We start from the raw sequence: 25,524 nt of genomic DNA, 5'->3' as shown, positions 1-25,524 counted from the left end.
GAGCGTGCGGCGCGCGGGGGCCGCGGCGGCGGTCGGTGGCGGCGGCGATGGCGGCGGCCGCCCCGGACCCGGTTGTGGCTCCGGCCCCGGCCCTTTGCCGCTCGGTGCATTGGTTCCGCCGCGGATTGCGCCTTCACGATAACCCGGCGCTGCAGGAAGCGCTGCGGGACGCTTCGTCCCTCCGTTGCATTTATATCCTGGACCCCTGGTTCGCCGCTTCCTCCGCTGTGGGCATCAACCGCTGGCGGTGAGTGGGCTGAGGAGGCGCCTGGCCCTCAGGCCGCGGGTGGGGCTGGGGAGGTGTCGGGACGCGTTGGGTGTGGGTAGGAGCGGCCGGGACCGGCGGTGGGGAGGGCTCCTGCGGCAGCCGGAGCCTTCAACTTTATGTAACGTCATTAGACTTTCTCCTTGCAAGATGGGCGAATGTATGAGAGCAGCAACCGAGGGGCGTTTAGCTTTAGGAAAGCTTTAGATTTTTTCTGAATTCAGAGACGAGAGCGAAGAATTCTCAGAGCTGCGTGGCCGCACCACGCCTTCCCGCTGCCCTTCGGCTGCCGAGTGCACCCAGGCATATGCGCAGGCCTGCCTTCCTCCCATCCCTCAAATTTTTACGAAAATACGCTTCGGAAGGTAGAGGGGAAGCTGTTTGGGCTTTTCTCCTCTCTACAAATGGGAAAGAAAACATATGGCATGAGTCATGTCTGTGCAGAGAACAGGACCTCATGTACCGGTAGCCAGTAACATTACATAATGCTATTGTGTCAGGTCTCAGCAGCCTAAACATTTGGAAACCCAATCCAGGCAGGGATTCTCCTCTGCAAGACTCACCTGGGTACAAACGAAGCAGATCTCCCCCTGCCCTCAGACTACCCCATCAGGGGTAGTGGCCTGGACAACCACTTGGCTAAAAATCCTTTAAGTGCTCTTTGAAATGTCACGTGGCAGCGCGTTAGGGAAGCTGTAGTCGTGACTGCTTGCCTCTGCTGTGCACCTTAGCTTCATCTTCAAGGAATGGGTCAGTGTGGGTGATTTCTAAGCATTTCTAAAACCCACATCAGGATGGTTTAAAAATTGTGAATGTGCAGAAATGACCACAGTGTAGATGTTCAAATTGTGGATTGCGTTACAGCTTAATATCCTAGGAGTCTGAAGTGATCTTTCCATAGACCAGACTTTTTACAGGCAGCAGCAGACGGAAATGCCTTTCACGTGCTGCTGTTCTCACTAACTGTCCTCATTTGGAAGAACCAACGCAGTGCCCCCAAAAGATTAATTCCTGATCCATTTAATCCTTGTTTGTTTACACCAACATTGCAGAGGGAGGGATGCAGGTAGTGGTTTTATTGATGTTGTCGTCATGGGATGTCTAAGCAGGTGAAGGTTTTTTAAAATACTGTTTTCTTGGAGGTGTGTGCCTACTGCAGATGTTAGAAATTAGCACCACTGGCTGTTAGGCAAAAACATGTTAGCAAGTTATTTATATTTACCAAAGTTCATTGGTTCCCATTGGGAGCCTTGCCTTCGCTTTGCTGGTTTTTTATTCAATTACTTGTATTCAGAGTTCTGTGCTCCAAAAGCAAGTGCTTGTGTTTTACCTAGCTCCCAGAAATATATCATGTTGAAAATCCCTTATTAACTGCACAACACGTGTGAGCCATGTAGGACTCACTGTTGTTTAATTTTTAGAGCACCTTGGAAAGCTGATATTCCTATTTAACAGGTGGAAAGTGGGCTGGGGGTCGGGAAGTGGTTTGTTTAGGTTACCCAGACCTGTTTCTGGGTATGTGATACTGGGCCCTTCTTTCAGTGAACCCCAAGTCCCTTTCTCCCTCAGGAAGTGCAGAGGGAGCTTGTTCTGTCAGGAAGCTTGCAGTTCCCATTAGGGCAGTGCACCTGAGGAGAGAGGAAGTACCCGCAGTGCAGGGCAGTTGTAGCTTATCTTTCCTTAGCTGTGTGTGGTCTTAAGGGAGCTGATGCGGTTACTCATGTCTTGCCGGTCACGCTGCAGAGCGGGCATGTGGGAATGAGCGAAAGGTAGAGGTTGGCAGGCTCATTTACAAAGGGCTGTGAGTTTGCCAACAGTGCCATGTGCTGTGGCAGAGATTAAAGTTTTAAAGCTGGTGTCTTTTGCAGAGTTAAGACAAAACGAAGTTACGATGTGGATGGGGTGATGTGTGGCTGGGAAAGCAAAGATGATACATTTGATGTTTTATAGCATAGTGGGGGTTCTGTAAGAAAACATTAAACACAAAAAGCACTTAAATGCTTTTTTGCATTTTTGGGGTGGGAGGAAATCGTTTAATATCTTGGCGTGCTCTCGTCTTTGTATTTTCATGCTGGAAGATAAATTGCAGTTCCGTTTGCAGCTGTTCTAAGTACAGCTAATTCTTGCCTTGGGGAGATCTTGGTGTGCAGTCTCATGCTACTGATGAGCTAGAAGTGTACATTTCTCTGCTGTGACATTGTCTATTTGTAGCCAGAACTTTAAAACTTGCACAGTTCTTGTAGAAATTCATTACTTTGCTTGGAGTAGTACATCGACATCTTTCTGCTTCATATCCAAAATCCATCCTGCACCAGAACCCATGAAATAATATACTGTAAGGAAGTGTATGGTCTGTGCTTTTCTCCATGTCATAATGGGGAGAGAGCAGCTGGCGGGGGGGTGCTGCCAACTCTGAGAGGCAACATGGGAAGGGGGTTGCAGGAAGAAGAAAATCCTGGAAACCTCTTGCATCTGGACAAGCAGAACATGCATATCAATGGCTGGGAGCTGGCTAGTGCTGCGATCTCATAGCAGCTGGTAGACAGACCATGGATGAATATGAATTCTTGTGGGTTTTTTTCTCTTTTTCTATTTCTTGTCCTAACTTTCACTTTGATTTGATGATGCAGGTTTGCTGGAATTCCATGCAAATTCTCATTTGTCTTTTAGCTGTAATCAAACTGACTGATGCTAACTGCTGTTGTTTCTTCTCTGCAGATTTCTGCTCCAATCTCTGGAAGATCTGGACAACAGTTTAAGGAAACTCAACTCTCGCTTGTTTGTTGTGCGAGGGCAGCCAACAGATGTATTCCCAAGACTCTTTAAAGTAAGAGAATAATTTTCTGGAGCATAGTGAAGAAAAACTGATGTCCCCGTACTATCCTTGTTTTCACTCACTAATGACTTGCTCATTGTTGGCGATCCCCTTGGCTTCTCTTAACTGTAACTAATTCTTCACTATAACAAACTCTACTCTTTAACTACCTCTAACTAACTACTATCCATAAGGGTCAGCTTGGGAGCCAGATACACTCTTGAACTCAGACTTGCAAAGAAATTTAGCAGTAGGGTGTAGCCTAGTACCGTGGTGCTTGAGCTTCTGTTTTGGGATGGTGATCTTTGCCTTTGCTTCTGTAAATCAGGTCTCACAGGATTGCTCTGTAACACACTGACTCCTCTGTGTTGAGAGCTTTTTCCCTGCTGGACATTTCTCCCTGCAGCTTTTACTCAGGAAGACTGCTACATCCGTAGGCCTTTACAGACAACTGAAAAAGCATATTGATCTGTATGTGAATTGCAAATATGCCTTTGTATTAAAATTTCAAAATTCCGAAGTTTTTTTATGTTAGGGTGACCTTCCTTCTTCTGTTCAAGGCTGCAGTTCAGTCAGCTCAGCAGCAGAATACAGCTTGGGTCCAAGCTTCCTGCTGATGCATCGTTTAGGACGGTGGAATATGCAGTGACCTTGGTGGTGGGTGATGGATTAGTGGGATACATTTCTAAAGTGATATGTCAGTGCTACAGATTGTGAGAGAGGCAGGGCTGGCAAGAGCATCTCCTTGAATATCAAGGTTTCTCAAGCAGTATCATTCTTCTCTGTTCTGCTCTAAGATTGTATTTCCCATTGTCTTTGAAGCTTTTTGACAGTATCTTTCCTAGAGTGACAAAGCTAAATGAAACAAAACATGGCTTACAGTAGTCTTATGAGTTGCGTTTGTCATGTGGCCAGTACCTTACATATGCTTGACACAATTCACAATACTGTTCACAAAGCCTGCTATAGACCAGCTGCTCAGAAGGAAAGGTACACTTGAACCTATACCCTCCTGCTGTAAATGGTTCTGATGTATATTTTGTGGAGGAGGGCAGTACCAGGGAAGGGAATCAGACTATGCTGGTCAGAAGGGGCATCGATGCTTATTTTGGCTTCTGCATCTTAACACGACACAAACTGTGTGTCGCTCTTAGCCTTTTCGGAGTCTGGGTTATTTTTATCTTTTGATTTGCGAGTAAGTTCTGGCTAGTAGTGGTTCACATGCTCCTTATTTTAGCTGAAGGTATTCATAGAATAATTAAAACTTTGTTGGAGAAAAATGCTTGCTTTGGTCAAAGAACAAAAGGTGGCAGAGCCTGAGGTTTGGAGAGATGGTTGTGGAATCAGCCAGACCTGCTTTTTGCTGCAGTGTCTTGGATGTGCTATAACAGAGCTGAAAAGAATGTGGGGGGGGCATTTATGCTATTATATGGTAAACGTATGGATTTCATGGGCATGCTGGCCTCTCCAGCGCTGCTGTGTTGAACAGTGGATTAGCAGCTTATGACTGACTGTCATCTGTTGTGGAGAGGAAAGTTATGTCACATGTGGTAATGCACACTCAGACCTCATATCATTTCTGCTCTCGCTGCCAGTACCTGAGCTACGTTGTCGGTACCAGTTGCTGCAAAGGCACTGTTATGTGTGGGTACCATGAGGAAAAGTGTACTTGTTAGCTCTGTGTTAAACTTTGTAGAGGTTTTTTGTCTCACTTTCCCTGAACAAACGTCTGTAATTTTACCTCTTCTGTCAAAGAAAAGTGTGTAGTTTGTTTACTGCACTTTGCTTACATCCCTTCAGTGTGGTTTCTTTTCGCTACAGTATTTCTTTGCTGTAGGCTAGATGCTAAGAGACAAGTCCATCATGACTTTTCTTTTGTGTATTTGCAGTTTACTGTCATACAGCTTACTGTTTTCTGTGCACTGCTGTAGCCCATAGAGTGGTGGGCTTCTCAAAACTGTAGGAAATACCTGAATTTGAAGTTTTATATTCTTACCTAAAATCTCTGTTAGCCTTAAATGGGTTTTTATTCCATTCCTTTCTTTCAAGGCAGTACTGTATGTTCCTTCAAGACCAAAGCTATCTTTTCCAATCCTGCCAGCCTGATACTGTCTGTTTTATAAAAGAAAGAGAAGTTTAAAAGGAAGCTGTTGAATCACACAGGAGCAGGGCAGGGCCTGGAACATGTCTGTTTGACCCCTGCTTCGTAGTTACGGAAGCTGTCATGTTCTTGTTTTGAAAAAGGAGTGGAGGACCTTTCTGAGATATACGTTCAGTGGTACATAACTGGTTTAGTTCTCTGTCCTTTCTAATACTAATTTTAGGATTGAATCTGAAATTTTAGAAAAGAAGGGGACTTACACAGTTATTTTGTGCTTCTGAATTCCTTTCCATGTCTTTAGCATTATTTTTAATGGTCTTTAGTGAACTGATCGCATCTGTTCTTTGTGATTTGTTTCTGGTTCTAAGTGTCTCAGTAGATTTCTGGCTGTGTTTGACTAAAGTGTTTGCTAAACAAATCTGTGGACTGCTGCTCTTCTTGATGTCTTGGGAGGGTCACTGTGGAAACCATTAAACCTCATAGGATTCATTTTCTGAGGAAAACTAGGCCATAGTCTTTGAAAGCAAACTGTGCTCTGGAAAAGCCTGCAGGAGGCTGAATGCTCTTTCATAAGGCCTATTCCATGTAATCTGTGAGGGGTCTATTAAAGGTGTGAAGATACTGAATAGGTGCACAGCTCAACTAGGGTAAAATAAATCCCCAAAGGCAAGACTTTAATTTCAGTCTGAATTGCAGTATTATACTCTATTGTGCTGACCAGAAAGGTTCACTTAGTTGCCATCTTTTGTCCTGCATTTCCCGCTATCCCGTCTTTTGTTCTTGGGGTTGTATGTTGCTCCTCTTATGTGATGGCTTTAAAGAGACATGGGAAAAAATTTAGGATACTGGTTTTACTTAATGCATTCTCCACATAAAAATATGGGGTACTGAGCAGAACTCATATTGAAAGAGTTCTCTGAAATGCTTTCTCTGCAAATGCTGGAACAAGATGACAGGGTTGCTTTTGGACAGCATGTGCAACAAAACAAGGCACTGTTGGATTTGGGGACTGAGCTGTAACCTAAGAACAGTAATAGAGAAGAACTCAAACCTTCTTTACATGTTTTAAACCTGCATGGCAGATGCGGTGCTTGCTAGAGCTGATAAAATTGTTGATTCTTTGGTAATCTCAATTCCAGACTGCTGTTCCTCTCGGAACCCTCTCTGAGCTTCTAGGAGTTAACACTGTCCTTGTTAATAATTGTGCTGGTTCGAAGGAGCCTTCTGTTTGACAGCTGTGTGTATTGTGCTTCTTGCAGGAATGGGGAGTCACTCGCCTCACCTTCGAATACGACTCGGAGCCGTTTGGTAAGGAGAGAGATGCAGCTATCATCAAACTGGCCAAGGAGGCTGGCGTGGAGGTGGTGATTGAGAACTCCCACACCCTCTATGACCTGGACAGGTACGGGGAGAGCAAGGGCAGAGATGCTGCCCAGGCTAGGCTGGGATTGTCGCGTCTGGGAAGACTTCAGTCTCCCTGATTACGTTGATTGCTATACGGTGATCGCTGTCATCTTGTGTGAGCCTAGAAGGCGTCAACAGGATTACTCTGCGCACTCGCACTTTTGATTAGAGCACGTCAAAGTGCTGACAGTGACGTGAATGTACAGCAAGGTGTTGCCTCAAGCTTATTAAGCTCAGTACTTGACAGTCATTTAAGTTGCTCAGCTGTGTCCTATTGATTGCTCTCCTTGAGCATGTCCTCACTGCGTGGACTGCTTTTTTTGCTTCATTGTAATAAAGATAGTTGAGCTGTTGTCTAAAACAGGTTATGAAGGCAGGGCTTTTAACTGATGGAGGTGCCAGGACAGCTGGAAGAAGTAGAACAAGGTAGACTGGGGCAAACTTACCTTATTCTAAAACCTGAATGCCTTGTTTTTGTTGTGTATTTGGTACGAGGGAGTCTTGCCTTTGAGTTCTGTATATATTTACTTATATGTATGATCTCCATATATAGATATATATGATCTCCTTAAACAGTGGAGACAGTCTTTCAGCTAAGTAAGGTATGCTTGACTTCAATTATGCTTCAGTATTATTCTTACAGGTTGCTTGCTTTTTTTTCCTCCCCTTTTTTTTTTTTTTTTGATGACTTGTGCCAGTACTGCTGAATGTAGATTTTCTCCTATAAATCTTTAACACCCATAAATGCCTATGGGAAGTTGCTTTGCAGTTAGCATATGCTGTGTGGAAATGTTTGTCTTTGAAGGGAGGGGGATTGTTCTTGAACCTGCCTTGTGAGCAGACACTGCTTTCTAATTTTTACATTATGAGAGACCATCAATGCTTATTACATCCTCACTCCTTCAATGTCAACACCCCTCACATCCTTCCTCATGTCATTTTTATCTTTGCCAACGTGGAGAGTTCAAGCAGAATCTGTTCTATATCTCTTGAAAGTTTTGCCACCTTTTTTGATACTTCTAGGTGTTTCTAGAGATGGAGAGCAGTGGTGAAAACTGTAGCTAGTGTTCGAAATGTACGAGCGACATGGATTTTTACAGTGCTATAATGTTTCCTGTCTTATCCTAACAGTTGCTAGCATTCTTTTTGCTTTTTCTGAGTGCTGCTAAACACTAAACTGATGTCTCAGGGCTTCCTTCCAGAATGGTCATAGCTATGTGAGAGACTGCTACTATATAAGTAAGTTTAAGATCGCATAGCCATGCATGTGGAGAAACAACATGACCAACACGGCATTTCATCTGATATTTTTGTCAGCTGGTTGTGTGGTGTATAGGGAAATTTTTCAATTGCTTTTTATGTTTAGCCATCCCAAATAGCTTATTGCGTCAGTAAACTTTATCATCATGCTCTTTTTTTGTCCCTTACCAGATATTTTATGAATAATGTTGAGCAACACAAGCCCTAGCTCAGGTCTGTGTAGGATTTCTTTTCCTGTTGGAAAAATGGATTAGTATTCTATCCTGTATCTCAAAGAATTTTCTGTCTGCAGGGACCTTTTCCTTTATCCCAATTTATCGTGTTTTCTTTAAAAATTTTGAACGAGGGATCTCATCAGATGGGTTCTGAAGATCCAGGTAGAGTTTATCAACTGAATCTCCCTTGCCCCAGGCTCAAATGTCACTAATAGATTTTGAGGCTTCCCTTTACCAAGGCCAAATTAAGCCTCCAGCATATTGTATATACCCATGCATTCACTGATTCCATTAATATTTTCTACCCATCTGCCTAATGCACATACCAGACTCTATTCTGTCACCTCTCTGATGCCCTTGAAATGCTTTTTAAATCTGGAGTCGTATTTGCTTTTTTTACCTCTTAATATTGGGACAGTTTTAAGGCAAGTGTTACATGCAGCAGCTATTAGTTTGGGTATTTCTTGATGTCCTTTAGAACTCCTGGGTGAATGTTTGCTGGTCCTGGCAAGCTCTTGCTGTTCAAGCATAGCTCTGTTTTGTGGCATTTCTTCCTGACTTCCCAGTCTGTGACATCTCGTGACGCATTTCCTTAAAAAGATTCAGAGTTGTAACGTCCCTGAATACCTCCATAGTTAAAGCATGTGGAAAAATAAATGCAGGGTTTTTTGCTGTGCTGTTGCAGTGTCTGGGGTTTTTTATGACTTGATCACTTCTTGGCCCTATAAATGTCCTGGAGTGTCTGTAAAGGGATTTTTTTTTTTTTTAATACTTTCCCTTTTTTAAAAAGATTTCTCAAACTGTTATTTGGGTTGGGAGGTTGCTTTTGTGATTTTTAATTTAACATACCAAAGTTTGAGGTTTTGCTGTCTTTATTTGGCCTTCATTTTTCTGAAGGAATTTGCCTTCTCTTAGTCTTTGCTGATGCTAATCTGTAATTGTTTTGACTCTTGTAATCTTTCTGAAATCTTTTTTGATGGTTTGTGTGCAGTTGTTGATTTTTTTTTTCCCCCACTCAGCTTGTTCTTTTTGCTTAGCAAACTTCCTTAGTTTTACACATTTCTCTTCTTGAAATAAAAGCCATTATGGTATTGTTGCTCCTGGAAGGATGTTAAATTGATGCATGCAAAGTCATGGTTAGAGCAGGCAAGTGATAACTAACATTTTCAGCTATACCTTAGCACTGCCTATGACCAAATCATGAATTGCCTTTCCTTGTGGATTCTTGATTAATTGTTTCACGGAACAGTCATCTGTGGCAACTAGAAAATTGTTTTTTGGCAGGCAGCGGGGTGTGACAGCTACCCAGTCTGTGTGGAGGCAGTTGAAGTCTCCAGTTACTCTGACATTTCCTGGTTCTTGGCATCTCTGAGATTTCTCAGCAGGCGGTAATACAGTTCTAAGATTGTATTTCTCCTGGAAGCCTCTCAGAGTACATCGCCCTCCAGTCATGTTATCCAGTCTTTTAATTCATGGTATGTGTTGTTCCTCTGCTCGCCAGGTTTTTCCTGCATAATTAGTAACCTGGTGGTAGCATCCTACTTCTCATCTTTCTTTAATCAAATTTCTGACATGATTGTCAGGCCTGTTTTTAAACAATTTAGACTAATCTCTCACTTCTACATAAATGATTCCAGCAGTCCTTCTGTTGTCCCCTGCTGTGTATTCCCGGTATCACCTCCACCAGCTCCTATTAAACATTTACAAAGAGCCTGTTCAGTTAACTTGTGAATTTGACCAGTTTTATCCAGTAGGAAGATTACAGTACGCTCCTTGTTGGCATTGCCAGCATAGCTGTGTGATTATCAGAGCATCTTTACCCTCCTCTCCCCCAAAACAAGGAGAGGACTACACAAAATCAGCATCAGTGCTGGAAAATACTCTGAAGAAAATCGAGGAATTCCCAGTCAAGGTTAGTGATGCTCAGATTGTAGAAGTCAGACAAAAAAGATAATCTCTTTGGTATCATTTTAGCCTGCTCAAAGCCTTTACTTGACAGTTACTCTGTCCGACAACTTCCAGCTGACAGGTTGTTTTGTCCCTTCTCTGGATCTGCCTGTTTCCTCCTCCTTAGGATCTAAATCCTCTGTAGGCTGCTTGCTGACGGTCAGCATTGTGGTTTCCATAATCCCAGACAGGCCTGGGTGATTCCGGGGGAGTGGTTTAGGTCAGAGAAGAACATTGTGAGCTTGTATGTTTGTAGCGTGCGTTAGGAGCAGCTTTTCCTCAAATACTCCAGCCTAAGACTGAAATGATAGTTAAATGCATTTTAATAGGAGCACATACTAAATTGAAGGAACCAGGCACCAGGGAAGTGTGCGTGCCTTGGTGGTTCTGCAGTTCGTAGTCACACTACGCCAAAAAGTGGTTTATTTCTATCTAAGAAGGTTAAGTCAAACTTCTGCCTGCTGGATCTTGTTATCCTCATCTGTCTTGCATGGTGCTCTGGTGTCAGGTGTTTCCACCCTGCACTGATACTTAGCCTGTCATCAAGTCATTTCTTCATCTTTCATCTGCTCGTGTGTGTGATTCTGTGGAAGTTCAATTGTTCGTCCTTTGTCCAGCATCTGTTGTGGGGAATATCTGTTGGTTATCCCTCCATCTCCTCTTGAAATCTGTAGAAATACCCCTTATCTTCTGTAGGAGTAGCCATACACGAGCTCTCTGGAGCAAGGATTTAGATCAGAACAATTGCATAAGCTGGCAAGGCTAACTAACTAGTCTGCATGAGTTGGTGGTGGGGTGCGTTGTTGAGCAGCCTGCTTGCCAATTGCTGGCAGCCAGCTCTTCCTCCCGCGAAGAAGCAGGGGGAGTACATTCAGTCCCTTGCCAGAACCGGGCCCTGTCATTTGCAAGCGAGCTGAGCTGTCAGGGTTTTGAGGCAAGCAGCTTTCCCTAGCCCAGCAGCCATCCCGCTGGGGCACTGCCGTGGAGATGTGAGTCAGAAGCTGACACCTGTGAGGGTGTGCTTTTGAAGTCTGCAGACGCTCTGCTGGCACAGGTGACTGACTGTAGGTAGGATACCTTATAATCCTAGCAGCCCCGGAACTGTGATCAGGTTTTGGTTGCCTGCTTTCTTGATTGAGACAAAGTGTCACTGTGTGACTGACAGTCAAAAAGATCCTCATAACTTCTGGCATCAAGGTACTACTGTCAGATAGCGTTGGGCAGTGTATTGCTAGTCTGGTGCACAGCCATTTTTGTGTGTGCTCATTAACACCAGACAGGTTAGGTTTTGTATGACAAATACAGTCATTCTGCTCTTCTCTCTTCCATTTCAAGAAAACTAGAAGAATAACTGCCACGTGTAGCCTGTGAGTTGCACTGGGGGAGATGGATGAAACGGGAGTATTAAATCCTGAGGAGGGACCACCCTTTTTCTGGCATTGGGGAGAGTCCTGTGAGATTGTACTGCCTGAGTTAGAAGGACGGTAGGAGAAAGGAAAGGACTCTTGCTTGGGGGCCTTCCTGTACAAATCTTTATTCAGAAGGCTGAACAGCACTACCATACCCAGTATGTATTGTATAATATCCAATATTGTACAATATCCAATATTTGATACTTCTTTTCATGGCAGTATTGTGAAAGGTTCAAATTTTGTTGCATAATGCCAGTGTCAGGTGCTGTGAAATGTGCAATGTGTCCTAATCCTGCCTCTTACAGACTTGTGTCCCAGGAATTTAGGAGCTGTACTAGGTAACTTCACTTGTATTCACATTCTTGAGGATGTCAGATACAGACATTGGCATCCACCTGCAAGTCACAGCGATCTGCTCCACGTAGCTGTCTGTTCACCAAAGCTGTAGCTGTGGGTCTGGCACTGGGTGTAATAGTGTGGATCTCGGACTGGGCTGGAGCCTCAGCAGATCTGATGAAGAGGACTGTGAAAGAGCTCAAACAACCGAATTCATGACAGTCCTTGATTAGGACTAAACTGTGATATAGGAAAGCTTTGCTTGTGTTTTGCTTCATCTGTATCTCTGTTTCCCCAAGACTCCCTGTTTCCCTAGCCCTCTTTGTTCGTTTAGGTAAGATTAAGACACTCATTAGGCTTCCTATGTAAATCACTGATAACCAAGACTCAAGACCTTCAATGGACACATGCACAATTCCTGGAATGTGCAAACTAAGATAGGAGGGACTCAAAAGGATACAGACACCCTGTAATGAGGAGGATGATTTTTGCTGATTTCAGAAGACGACACCGGAACTTTACTTCACAGCACATGCTCTAGAAAGAAGGTCAACTAGCAAACACCATGAGGAAGACTACTTACTTCTTCCCTTGACCGCCAAAGACCCCCAGTAAAACTTAAGACACATACTCAAAGGGGTGTCAACTTACAGAAATGAATTCTGAAAACTCATTATTATAAGACAACCATTCCCAGGAAATCTAATGAATATATATGATTTTTATGTGTATAAACTGATGTCCCTTACTAACTCGGGGAAGCCCTTATGGTGTTGAACCCCTGGGGTGACCCCAGGGCTGCTAATTAAGAATACCTACTTAACAGTAAAATACTTTACTGTTGAGTCAGTTTCTTTGTTTCAACTGAATTAAGAGGCAGCCATAAAGAAGTGGCTTCCCTGCCCCCATCGCAAGCACCTCAGGGCAAACTGCAGTTTTGTCACGTTTTCTCTTCCAAGCTCTGAACTCCTCTGGAAACAAGTGAGCCTCTCCAGAGTGCTGTAACTGGAAACACTGATTTTCTGGGGCTCTCTGTCAGCCTTCTTTGGGGACCCCAGTGCTCAGAGCGAGCCCCAGAGAAGGTTGTGGTGGGTAGCATTCATGAGAGTTTGTGATCTCTTGCCATCTTCTGGGGTGGTACAGAGACAGCTGGCTGAAAAGTGCATGTGTGAGAGCAGAGATGCTCTCTGGCACGAAGGTAGAGGACAGAATGTGTTGCCTGTAAGGCTCCCCTCGCTGCCCTTGCTTGGAGGGGTTGGCCGAGAGCACCGTGCCCACACCGCGGTCACGTTTACAGCCTGGCACCAGAAATGTACAGTGCTCTGTGCGTGTCTGCTTGCCCTCCCCCCCGTCCTGGTCCTTAGTGTCATCTTATCCCATCGTTTATAACTTCGAAGCGGAAAAACAGGAGGCAACTGCAGGAGGCTTCATTTTTAACCTCTGCCCCTGTGCTGCGCGATGGGAAGGCTCCCCTCGTCTCGCTCCCCCCGGCCTCGGGGGTGCGGAGGGAGGCTGAGTGCCCGCGGAGCACGCGTGAGGACACACGGCCGGCATGTCGCTCCTCCTCGCTACACGTGCGGCTTCAGGGGGAAGGGAAGGCACATGGCGTCCTCCGAAAAGCTCGGCTTTAAGCCCAGCCCCTTGCATAAGCTGTTGACTAATGGGTGGGGAAGGCTGCTCTGCCGCAGCTCTTGTGTGAGCTGTGGGGTTGGCTGCCTTAACTTTATGTAATGCTGGCGATCCCTGTGCTGTCTGCTTTGCTGTTAACTCCTTCCTCTCCCTGTAGGCATCTTTCACCCTGGGGAAGATTAACCTTGCCCAAGGGGCTTCTCATAGCTCTCTCTGTCCCTGGAAAAATAAGGCTGAGTGGCCCTAGCAGGCTGGGAATGCTTAGTGAAATAGAGGAGTGGGGAACAGTGGCTGCCTTTTCTATAGCATGATCTGACACAGGTGAATAGCACGAGACAGGTCAGCTTGTGACCTTATGGCATGGGGGAGGATGGTGATTTCCTTAATCACGGGAGTGACGCGAACGGGGATTTGGCTCATCTGAGCTAGGCGGAGGAGGGGTCACTAACAGGCTGAGACTTTTTGTGTCAGACAGGGAGGAAGTAAGGTCAGAATCAGGGTAGGATATCTCAAGGTGTCAGGGGGATTTGCCATCTTGGGGAGACTGAAAGGGAGTAATCAGATTGATTTCATACAGGGGTCTGAGGAGGAGCTCTGGGAGACAGATGTAATGCTAAGCCTGGTTCAGCTGGAGCTGCTTTGTTTTTCCCGTGGAGATGAATTAGTATATGGGATTGTGTTTTCTGGTGTGTTTTTTGGGGGGTTGGTTGGTTTTTAATATCCCTTTGAGGGATGCATCAAGTGGAAGCTAGATCTATGAGGATTTGTGTATCCAAAGTGGAAGGTTATCCTGAGCAGAGATAGCAGGGTACAGTTTGGCTATCATTTCCTTGTGTCTTCTGCGGTAGTGAGGCTGTGTTGTTTTACCTTGCGTATTTTGTCTCCAGAATAATTGAGCTGAATGGCCACAAGCCACCCCTCACCTACAAGCGTTTCCAGGCCATCATTAGCCGTATGGAGCTCCCAAAGAAGCCAGTGAGCACTGTAATAAGCCAGCAAATGGAGACGTGTAAAGTGGACATCCAGGAGAACCACGACGATGTGTACGGGGTCCCATCCCTGGAAGAGCTGGGTATGTGTCAAGGGTGAAGGCAAGGGTTAACTGCCAGCTGAAAGGGGATCTGTTTCTGATGTCTGACATGTGCCCCGGACAACTCCAGTGTTCTCATCTGACCTGGGCTGCCTCTAGCCCAGTCCCAGACCTCATGAGCACAGACTGATGTCCCTTGCGCTGGGTGGATGCACAGCGGCCCCTTTAGCACTGCTCTGAAACGCTCTGCAGCTGTCCTTATGTTCTCCGCTATACTGAGCGTGTAACCACCGTATCAGTGTCTCATGTCCTCGCCATCTGCTTTCCTCCTACTGCCGTCTCTGACACGTTGTGTAACAGACCTGAAGAGGTAAACTAACAGTGTACCAGGCTGAGATAATTTCATTCAGTTATTGCCAAGCAGCACCAATTTGGGAGCTTAGCAAGATGAAAGATAATACAGAAACTTCCTTCACTCATCCTGCTATGCCTTTTGGTCCTGTATTTTTCTCGGAGAAGGAGAATGAATAGAGAGCTGAGGCAGGAGGAATGCAAGGCAAGAAAGGATTAATGCAGAATACTGTCTGCATGTGTGTGACTGGAGGCTCTATACCAGCATTACAGGAGTATCGCCTTGTACCTTAAGGCACAGTTTCAGCAGTCACATAAAAGTGGGGGACTTAACAGGAGTATCCTGAGGGTTGCAGTCCTGGGTAGATCCGCTTCCTTTAATGCCTGGCCTGATGTGAGACTGCCTGCAACCTTACACTGCTATGCTTGGTGCCGGGGGAGGCTCCTCTGTCAGCCTCGAGCAGTGCAGGAAAACTGCATTATTGCTTCCCGTTTTGTACTGATTCTTCAGCACTAATCCAGTGCCTTCCCCAGCACCAGCTTTCAGCAGAATAGGAGCCTCACTAGGAGCAGCCAGGGTCTGTGGTGAGCTCCTGGTGTCCATGGCAAGGTATTTTCTAAGGCAGAGCTGTGGAGCAGATGTTCCTTTCCCAGCCGCTCTGGCCTTTGGAAGAGAGCTCTGTGGATAATGCTGACACACAAAGAGAGTGCTGGCATGGGAGCAATGGGAAAAGTCCCCAGAAGGCTGCCTGAAGCATTGCGGGGAGAGCCCCTTGTGCAATGTCACAAGCAGGCTCTCCCCGTGTTCCACATGATTTTCCTGCTGTAGGAGGACTAGAGCAGCAAGTAAGCTGTGTTAGGCAACCACAGTACATAGTGTCTTGCTGTTATTAGTGCGTAATCACGCGTGTACCCTTTTTCTAGGCGTGGCTTCAAATCTTACAAAGTTCTTTTCCTCAGGCTTTCCTACAGACGGTCTTGCCCCTGCAGTTTGGCAAGGAGGGGAGACAGAAGCTTTGGCACGACTGGATAAACACTTGGAAAGAAAGGTAACCCCTGTTATTCAGGTGGCAATTGCTGCAAGGTGTGGCTCCAAACGAAAAAATGTTGAGCGTTGGCCGTTGCTCTGTTTTGCTGCTCTACCTACCAATGGTTGCAGCATTCGTTTCTGGAAGAGGTGTTTGGTATTGTTGGAGTATTTCGGCCATCTTGGATCATGTGTGCAGCGGGGAACTCCTGGGCTTCCTCAGACCCAAAGAAGCAAAGCTGTATATTAATTCTGCTGCTCTTTGAAGTGCATAGGATTCTTTCCCTTATTTTTGCCCCTCGGTTTCCTTTAGAGGAGTGCAAACTTGGAAACTCTCCTGTAAGTTGCCCAGTCCCTGCTGCACACCATCTTGGATTTTCTTTAGCTGAGGTATTGGTTGAGTACACGCTCATAAAAGAATACCTTCCCCTTGTACCCCTCCCTGTTAATACACTGTCTCACTGGCTGGCATTCCTTGAGCCCCATGCTGAAATACCCACGCTTTTTCTGTGGGGCGTATGTCCCTCGTTATAGTGCACAAGGCAAACAATTTCAAAGTAAAGAATGGGGCAGTTGCAGAGCCATGACTCAGTTTTAAACCATTTGTGTCTTTTTAATGCTGGGTGGCTTGGTGCGGTTGTAGAGTTCAAACCATAAATTCTTGTCCTGAAGGGGGAATAAACTGTCAATGTAATACTCCACAAAAAAGGTCTGGATTTACCCAAATTTTCATGTTCAGTGTGTGAAATGAGATAGACTTATCTGGACATAAACAATGGTGTTAGCATATGTCCCTAGGAGCTCTCAGGGTCATTAGTGCTTGCATGCAAAGCATATTTAGTCCTTTAATTGGCCCAAATGACCCAGTGGTTTAATCCCAGAGCAAAAGTTTTGCATTTCCTGAATGGAGTGTGGGGGTTGGGATTGCCCACTTGAGATCTCCCAGCAGTGGTTGGAAGTGAATAAAAGAGACTCTGCTGTCCGACCCGAGTGGCCTTGCCACCTGCACCTTAGTAGTGTCCCACAAATTTGGAGTTTTTGACTCATTTCTCCTCAATATGTCTAGGCATGGGTTGCAAATTATGAAAGACCGAGGATGAACGCCAATTCATTGCTGGCCAGCCCTACAGGACTCAGTCCCTACCTGCGTTTTGGCTGCTTGTCCTGCCGCTTGTTTTACTATCGTCTCTGGGAGCTGTATAAGAAGGTAAGACAAAAGGTTCATCTGGAGAGCAGGCTGATTTTGAGTGTAGATAGCATGGTGCTGGTTCCCAAACAATGTGCTAGAACTGTTGCCTCCCTTCTGTTTGACTGTTGGGCTAAGCTTGTTGCAGAAGAGACTCTTGGGTGGGAAAAAGTGGTTCTCCTGTATAAAGTGGAGCAGACCTTAAATCTGCTGATACCCCGTTCTTCAGCCCAGAGCCTTCTATCATGACCCATGTAGAGCTTTTTCCTGTTAGTTTTGGGTTGTTCAAGTCTCTGGTCAGTGTACTGATTGAGCTAAAAGGGCTTCACACACACACACACACACACCCCCCCAGGGTTTCTGGTAAAGAATGGTCTGGAATTAAGCTCCTTCATGGCAGTTGTTAGTAACTGACTTGGGAATTGTGTATAAATGCATGGGTGGCCTACAGCTCAGCTTAATGAAGCCAGTCCTCCCCTGCTTTTGAATATCCTTGTTCCCTCTTCCCCAGGTGAAGCGGAACAGCACGCCTCCCCTCTCTCTGTACGGACAGCTTCTCTGGCGGGAGTTTTTCTACACAGCAGCCACAAACAACCCGAAGTTTGATCGTATGGAGGGAAACCCCATCTGCATCCAAATCCCCTGGGACAGGAACCCTGAAGCCTTGGCAAAGTGGGCAGAGGGCAAGACAGGCTTCCCTTGGATCGATGCGATCATGACCCAACTGAGACAGGAAGGGTGGATCCACCATCTGGCCAGGCACGCGGTGGCCTGCTTCCTGACCAGGGGCGACCTCTGGATCAGCTGGGAGTCAGGCGTCAGGGTGAGTCTGGCATTTCCAGAGGCTTGCAGGAGGCCATAAGGAAAACAAAGTCTCCCTGGCACTCGCTGCAAGGATGAGCACACAGGTATGGCTTTTGCTTCGCACATAAAAGTTGCGTGGAAGAGAGGATTTGCTAGGGAGTTCTTGGCCTGCCAACAGCCTGACTTCTTTCTGCCTTCTACCATGGGGCTCTGACAGTATTAGGACTCTTCAGCAGCTGTAACTAAATGTTAGTGGGACCCACTGGTAAATATGGACTGGGGTTTTGGGGGATTTAAAAATTTTTTTTAGAAAAGTTCTCTCAGTTCGTTTGTTTTCTTTGCAAGTTCAATGTCACTTTATAACCTTTTTCCTCATTGTATAATCCATCACCATGCTGGTCAGGAAACGCTCCATGACTCTGAAATCTGAGTCTAGAATCTCTCAAGTAAAGAGGTAAAAGGCCCTCCTCTTGGGCCATCTGAAGGGACAGACAGTTTGAACCTGTCCAGTGTACATACTGCCCTATGCAGAAACTGGAGGCAGGAGCATCTTGTCACAGGGCTGACAAAACAGAGCATAGCTGAAAGCACATCATAGGGCCAGATGTTCAAAGTACAGCATCTGTGCATGGACGTGAGGGAGTTATTGCTGAAACCTGTCCACCTCCCAGTGGCAGTTGCTCTGGGACCTTCAGAGGGGTTCTTCCTTCTGGCTTTGGTGCTTGCTCTTCTGTGCACCATCCGCCTGCTTCCCACAGTTGGTGCTTTGCCCTTGCTACGCCTCCCAGGTTAGGATCAATACCCAAGGCTTGCTGCAACACTAGGTAGTGGTTTAGTGTGTAGCTGCATGAGAGAGGAGCCAGCGCTTTTATCAGCGTGAGCAGACAGTGCCTCCTTAAGTGAAAGCACCAGGAAATGAGATGTATTGACCAGCCAGCTGGCTTCAGCCAGTGGATCGGCTCTTTGCTGCTGCTGTGGTTCCTCGGAGCTGTTCGCACAGCAAAGCGCCTGCCATTTGAAATAGCAGCTTGGGTCCTCCTGCCCCAGAGCCTTACCTGGGGAAGCTTTCACTGTCTTTTTCCTCCAATCGCTGCAGGTATTTGACGAATTGTTGCTGGATGCAGATTTCAGCGTAAATGCAGGCAGCTGGATGTGGCTTTCGTGCAGTGCGTTTTTCCAGCAGTTCTTTCACTGTTACTGCCCCGTGGGCTTCGGGCGTCGCACAGACCCCAGCGGTGACTATGTCAAGTAAGCAATGGGACTGGAGCTTCTTTCTGGCTTGATCTGTGAGCCTAAGTCGTTCAGTAGCAGACAAGTGCACGGTGCTTTCTGTGCATTGTGAATGCTGCGTTGCTGCACTTTAAGTGGTGTTTGTGGATCTTTTTACTTGTATTGCAGGAGGTACTTGCCCAAACTAAAGGGTTTCCCCTCACGATACATCTATGAACCGTGGAATGCCCCAGAGTCTGTGCAGAAGGCAGCCAAGTGCATCATTGGGGTGGACTACCCCAAACCCATGGTGAATCATGCAGAGACCAGCCGACTGAACATCGAACGCATGAAGCAGATCTACCAGCAGCTGTCACGCTATAGGGGACTCTGTAAGTACCAACAATTGCAAAAGATTGTGTCTGTAATAGGAGATAAAATGGTAGGAGGGGGGATCATGATTTGAAAGAGATAGCACTAGTCTCTGGCTAGTCCTTGCAAGAGGAAGCAGTCCCTGCCAAAGCTGCTCAATCTATTTCCAGGGAGAGCTCTGCTGAGCTCTTGGACAGCTAATGATTAGTTTAGAGAGCTGGCAGTGGCACAGTACCATCCATATGCCACCAATGGTCCGTTCTTTGCTTTGGAAAAAAACCTAGGCAAAGCATCCTAAATAAATAACGCTGCCAGATCATGGTGTCTGTCTGTGGCTGGCACTGGATGAGTGCAGCTCTGAACTCCTGCTTTGGGATAGGGATGTGCTGGTTGGTGATCACTAAGGTGTTTCCATGTGAAAGGCTTCTCCTACCCCAGGTGTTTTTTTGTCTCTTAACTGCCTTGCCTTTCTCTAGGTTTACTGGCATCAGTCCCTTCATGTGTGGAAGATCTCAGTGGCCCTGTCACAGACTCAGCTTCAGGGCAGGGCTCCAGCACCAGTACAGGTGAGTTGGAGCTATTTGTGTGCTTCTGAGACAGTTTCATGTTGACTTACAGGCAGGAGAGAGAGATCCTTTTCTAAAAAGAAGAACTAGGAAAACCTATCCCATTCGCCTTCCTTTAGGCTTTCTTCAGAAGTCCGCAGTGAGCCTTCATTCCTAAAAGGGCTGAAGAACAGGAGTTCATTGAAGTGAATTTTTTATTACCCGTACAGGATCATATGCAGCCACTTACAGGAAAAGTCCAAATCACTGTAGGGCTAATCAGGTATAATCAAGCTGTCCGCTGTCAGATGATACTTTTGTGTTTGTTTTGAGAGACTTAATTATTCTGCTTTTAACAAGGTTTATTCAGACGTTTACGGGAAGGCTGTGGCCAGCATCTCTCCGTGCTTGTGGCAGTGCATATTCTTCTTTGTCCCAGCTCTGTAGCAGGTTAGATTAGGGTGTACTTGTGAGATCCAAAGGCAGGGTAAACATTGCAATGACTCCTCTTCCTCTACAGCGATGAGGCTGTCGCAAGCAGACCAGGCTTCTCCAAAGCGCAAACATGAGGGAGCAGAAGAGCTGTGCAATGAAGAACTGTACAAACGAGCCAAAGTGACGGGTCTCCCAGCTCCAGAGATCCCTGGCAAGAGTTTATGATTGTGAGTAGTCCCTAGTGTCACCTGGCCTAAACAACTCTGTTCCGGCAGCTAGCAAGGCCCAATCTTATTTGCTCCCTGCAATTCAATGAATAAAATGGCCTTGCTTGTGGAGGGAGGTGGCTCCTAACTGTAATTCCATAGCCCTGTCATTTGGCAGTGCTCTGCCCTCTGGTTGTTTGGCTTTTGCCTGACAAGCTGTTATCTCAGTTGTCCAGCAGAGAGCAGTACCCTGTTGCTAGAACAATCACAGCGTACAGTTGGTGGTGGGTTTGCTGGATCGAGGCTGCTTCTCCTTCCACAGCTGGGTTTGCAGCCAGATTTGCAGATGTGGTGAGGGTACAGGCTGGGGGAGGGGAGCAAGCAGGGTCCAGTCATCTGCCTGAAATGCTGTAGATCCCAGGAGGGGAGGAGCTGGTCGCATGTTCTGCCAACTTTTCAGTACAAGGCGGGGGTCAAGGCAAATTCTCTCTTCTGCTTTTTCCTACAGCTGGTGACAAGCACCTTACCAGTGAAGAGTGAGAGTATTGAAGAGGTGGCCAGAGGAGGCGGGACTTCTGCCCCGGAGGGACTGGAACTTGTGATCCGCAACAGAAAATCTGGGGTGTCATATAAACGTGTAATTCCAATAGCTGCCGCAAAAGGGCACTGTGTTACTTGTGCTTGGGAATATTTGGCTTTCTGGTCTCCAGAGAGCCAAATATGTCTCTTCTCAGCCATGCCCAAAATCTGTCCACATTTAAGGGGGCAGGAGCCTTCTATCAACTTGTTCACTCACAGGTGTATGTTTCTTTTCTGACAATGGCTCAGTGCATGTGACTTGATGTGCAGATGCTGCTCCCTACATCAACGCATCTCAGAAATAGTGAACGTCCTTTCTTGTTGCTAGTACTAGACAGTGAGGTGTGCTGATTACTTCAGATTATAGTAGGGGATAAGGAGAAGGAAGCTGCTACCATGTCAAAAATAGAGTACCCTTCCTACAAGAGAACAGGAAAATCTCTATCACTTTCATTAGGCTAGACTGACAGGGATGTAAATGCTTTCTGAGTAAATCAGGATGGTACTCGTGGGATGGAAATGAAATGGAGGACAAGAATGGAGAGATACAAACTGTCTGTACACTTGAAAGGCAATTAATGCTCTCCCTGAAGAAGGATCTCACTGTATAGTGCTGTTGCCTGGAACGGGCAGCTTCAGAGCAGTTTCACATCTGGAGGGGAGGGTGTCTTGAGAGAAGGAGGAGTTCGTCAGAGAATAAACTTATGCCTTGATGTGAGTAAAGCAGTCTCCCAGAAGCTTGCTGGCCCAGATAGTAAGGGAGCTACACCTGGGTCCTGCACTCTACAGCATTTCCTGCCCTGAGTGAGAGCTCTCTCAAACGGAGTGACCAGTGTCTGGTGTGTAGCCTTGTGGAGTGCCTCATACTGGTAGGGGACGTATTACATATCAGCTCCTTGAAGAGAGTTTTCCTCAGGCTCAGTCCGTTCTCCGTTCTGCGTGGATGTTAGCTCTTTCCTGTGTTGGCATCTGTGTTTCGAGTTTCTGCACAGTGTACTCCTGTACCTCATACTCTGCACACTGCTCCTTCTTGCCATTTGCATTCACGCTGATGCTTTGTAGTCTAGCAGGACAATTGTATAGCTTTCCTGGCTCTTAACCACACACTCCTTGGCCTGCTCCTGTTACATGTCATTTCAACACGGTGCTGGCAGAGCGCCTCTGCTCACCTTCCCACCTAAAAGGGCAAGGGAGGGTGGTACTGCAGAAGAGCCTCTCTTTTGGCTGTTTTCAAGAGGGATTAGGTTGAGTCGCTAATCCCATGCAATAGGCTGTTGTTGGCACTGTTTTCATCTGCTGTCCAAAACCTTTCATCCCCGCCTGGCACAGATAGTGTAGGGCTATATGTGAGCTTATGCAACTAACAGCTTTTGGGGAGCATAGGAGTTGTCTCCCACTCTGACTGGGATAATCGGATTCAGTTTAGAGGCTGTTTGAGCCCGGAGCAGTGGGGCTGTGAATAGAAACTGACTCAAATGTATCTGGGAAGCCTGGAGTGGCTGAGTTGGGTCTGTGAGTTAATTTATTGAATAGCTGAATAACCTTTCCTTCCCACTCATCTCCCTGAGGCGTTGACCCTAGTTTACTTTTCCCAAGGGAATCCACTGGGCAGACTGACCAAGTAAATGTGTTGCTTTTCCTGCCCTTACATTCTTCTGAACTACTCTTCACAGAACCTGCCTGGTGGATAACCTGGTAATCAACAGGTTTTGTCTCCTTCGGTGTGACCAACTGTCCCACCGTCCTGAGGGTAGAAAGGTATAAAAAAAAGAGACTCTCCCCCCACCCCCATGTTCTGCTATGGAGAGAAGAAAGGGGAAAGACATGCACTTTGTACACTTAGGTTACAGAAATTGTGACTTCTGTCTTTTTTTTTCTTTTTTTTTTTTTTTATAAATGTCTTTAACCCTCTCTTTGCTGTCATCCAAATTATTTTGTTTGGGAAGTGGCATTTTTGGGGCCGGATCCATGAGGGAAAGAAGCCAAAGGGAGGGGAGGCAAAATCTCCTAAGCGATCTCTTAGAAGGCTTTGTGGGTGAGGAGGAAATCACATTTGCAAGGTTTCTGACTGATGTGGATGGTGGCACCTGGAAGAGCTGCCGTGTAGGTAGTAACTAGGAAGGACATAGAGAAACACAAGGCCAACCAAAGATACCAGAAAAACTTCCTGCAAGAAATCTGTTAAGTAGGCTGGGATTAATCCACTCTGATACCTTTTCCCAGTTGAAATGATAAAGGTGTGTGAAACGATGTGACAAAGGAGTAGGGGATGATTGTTCACTGTTTTCTGTAACATTTAGGATTGGACATGTTCGATTAAACTACAAGATGACAGATTGAAGAAAGCTGCACCTTCCTTACATAGATGTTTTTGTGGCAAGCTCTTCCTAATTTGTGGGTGCTAACAGTTTGACTGAATTCAAAAAGGATCTTGGGGAAAGAAAAATCCATCAATAACCATTAGTGAAGATACCATCTTTGTTTCAGGAAGGAGCAACAGATTGCTGGAGGCCGAGATAACGAAGGAAGCACTGTGAAATGGGTGCCAGTTTGGGGATTTCCATTTCTTGGGATAACAACCGTTTTCTGGGGCTAGGTGGCAATATCTGACCTGGTGCAGGCACCCCCAAAGCAGGCGCAGGGTGATCTCTTTGCCAGGGAAGAGGGAGCAGGTGGGGTTTGGTGCTGGGAAAGCAGTGGCTTTCAGGATGTTCCTCAGGGTGGTGTGGGGACTCCTTTCAACTTCGAGGGGGCACTTTGGGGCAGAAAAGTGCTGCAGAGCGATGAACAATGTGAACGTTGTTCAGCATGGGTCTCCTGTCAGTACTGAGCCTTTTCTCTTGCAGTTTGTCAGCTAAGTCTTGAACTGACACTAAATACACCATGGTTTAGCAGTCTGGGAGCTAGAATGCAGTTGGAGTAAAGTTCTACCTGTGCGTTATGCCATCCTCCTTGGTGCTTCTGTGCAGACCTAGTCACTGGAACCATTTTTTTAATCTTTGGAAAATTACATGAGGTACATCACCTTTTTAGTAGCCAACAAGACTTTAGGAAGGGCAAGTAGCCACGCAGTTTCTCATCACCGCAGGTTTGGCAGCGGGGCTGCTCCAGAACAGCTGTAGCCTCAGCTGGGTATGTTCAGGTAGCACCGGTCCGAACACCAGCTAAGTGATTACTTAGAAACAATCCAGTAAAGCCAAGACACAATTTTAAAATATTTTGCATTTATAAGCATTTAAATTTTAGAGTCTTAATTTGTTTGGCAAGTTTGAGATGCGAAAGGCAGTTTTTGAAGATGCAAATTAGAGCGTTTCAAAGAGGTGCTGGGATAAAAGGGCACGTCTGGTCTGCGAGGAGGGCGATGTGCACAGTGCGTTGTTTAACTGAGTGAGGGTGCAGTCAAGGTTCATGCAATTGCCAAGTTGTTCTCTTGTCTCCAGCAAGGACCTCGTGGGCTTGAGGAAGTAACACTTCAGAGCTTGAAGTGGCTCATACGTGACAAAAACCTTTTGAAAATAGCAGCCTGTGGCTTAGAAGATGAGGAGCCAGGATGACAGCAAACTCAGTCCAGCTTTCTCTACCCAGAGTGTGTAGTCATGTAAATTAAACCTGGAGAGGTGGAGTTTGAGGCTCCTCTCTGCTGGCCAGAGCATCTGTTCTCCCTGTCAAAGGAATTGCGGTGATGTGGCTAAGGGTGGAAACCGGCCAACCTCGGATATCTAGCGGAGAGTGACTGCCTGCTCCATGTGCTGGTAGTTGGGGAAATTCTCTTCCCCCATATCTCTTCTGTCTGCAGAAAGGAGGAGCTGGAGGGGCTGGCTGAAAGGTTTGGAGGTGGAAAACACAGCTGGATATGAAGACCCAGAGTGGTGGCTATTGGGGCAGAGGGGAAACTGGAGCAGCGAGAAGGATGGCTGATGGAGAGAGCCGTGCTAGTCTGGTATCACAACTGCATCTAGGTGCAGATCGGGACCTTCAGCTGTGGGAGAGAAGCAGGAAAACCTCTCCATGCATAACCTTTCCTCAGGTTTAACTTAAGGCTGAGAACAGTTGCTCTAAAGTGAACCTGATGGTCAATCAGAGTTTGAGACAGACAAAAAAAGACAGCAGATGCCTTGTGAGCAGAGACACTGCCTGGGACAGAAGTGTAGTCTCTGTTTTGCGGATGTGTGTGCACTCTCCCAGAGGCTCTGGAGATCAGGAGACAGACATGACCATCAGTAGCACAGCCAGGAAGGCTGAAGTGGGTCTCCTCCTAGGCCTGGGATGAAAGGCTTGATGACCAGGCCGGGGGCAGCTCTGGGAGCTTGGCGTCCCAGCAGAAGGTGAGGTGTGCTGGTGGTGATGTGGCTGCAGGAGGAGGAGGCAGACTTACCCGCCCCAGTCAGAGTCCAAA

At 46.4% G+C, this 25,524-nt stretch overlaps 1 protein-coding gene across 1 annotated transcript; it reads left to right on the top strand.

The window, feature by feature from the left end:
• Positions 1-23,039, top strand: CRY2 (cryptochrome circadian regulator 2). Its single transcript, XM_074909529.1, has 12 exons — positions 1-247; positions 2,984-3,092; positions 6,441-6,583; positions 14,272-14,456; positions 15,726-15,814; positions 16,859-16,999; positions 17,490-17,801; positions 18,879-19,030; positions 19,181-19,383; positions 19,840-19,929; positions 20,429-20,570; positions 21,058-23,039. Exons 1-11 carry the CDS (start codon positions 48-50, stop codon positions 20,566-20,568), a joined length of 1,764 nt encoding a protein of 587 aa, XP_074765630.1. The 5' UTR covers positions 1-47; the 3' UTR covers positions 20,569-20,570; positions 21,058-23,039.
• The last annotated feature ends 2,485 nt before the right edge of the window (positions 23,040-25,524 follow it).

The sequence above is a fragment of the Athene noctua genome, chromosome 6, assembly GCF_965140245.1.
Source record: "Athene noctua chromosome 6, bAthNoc1.hap1.1, whole genome shotgun sequence".
In the NCBI taxonomy this organism is placed as follows: Eukaryota; Metazoa; Chordata; class Aves; order Strigiformes; family Strigidae; genus Athene; species Athene noctua.
The sequence above is the reverse complement of the archived record's forward strand: the minus strand, read 5'-3'. Positions and strand labels throughout refer to the sequence as shown.

Coding starts and splice junctions, on each gene's coding strand:
- CRY2 (XM_074909529.1), top strand. CDS start 48: ATGGCGGCGGCCGCCCCGGACCCGGTTGTGGCTCCGGCCCCGGCCCTT. Junction 17,000..17,489: donor TCTGGGAGCTGTATAAGAAG/GTAAGACAAAAG, acceptor CCTCTTCCCCAG/GTGAAGCGGAACAGCACGCC. Junction 19,384..19,839: donor GTCACGCTATAGGGGACTCT/GTAAGTACCAAC, acceptor GCCTTTCTCTAG/GTTTACTGGCATCAGTCCCT.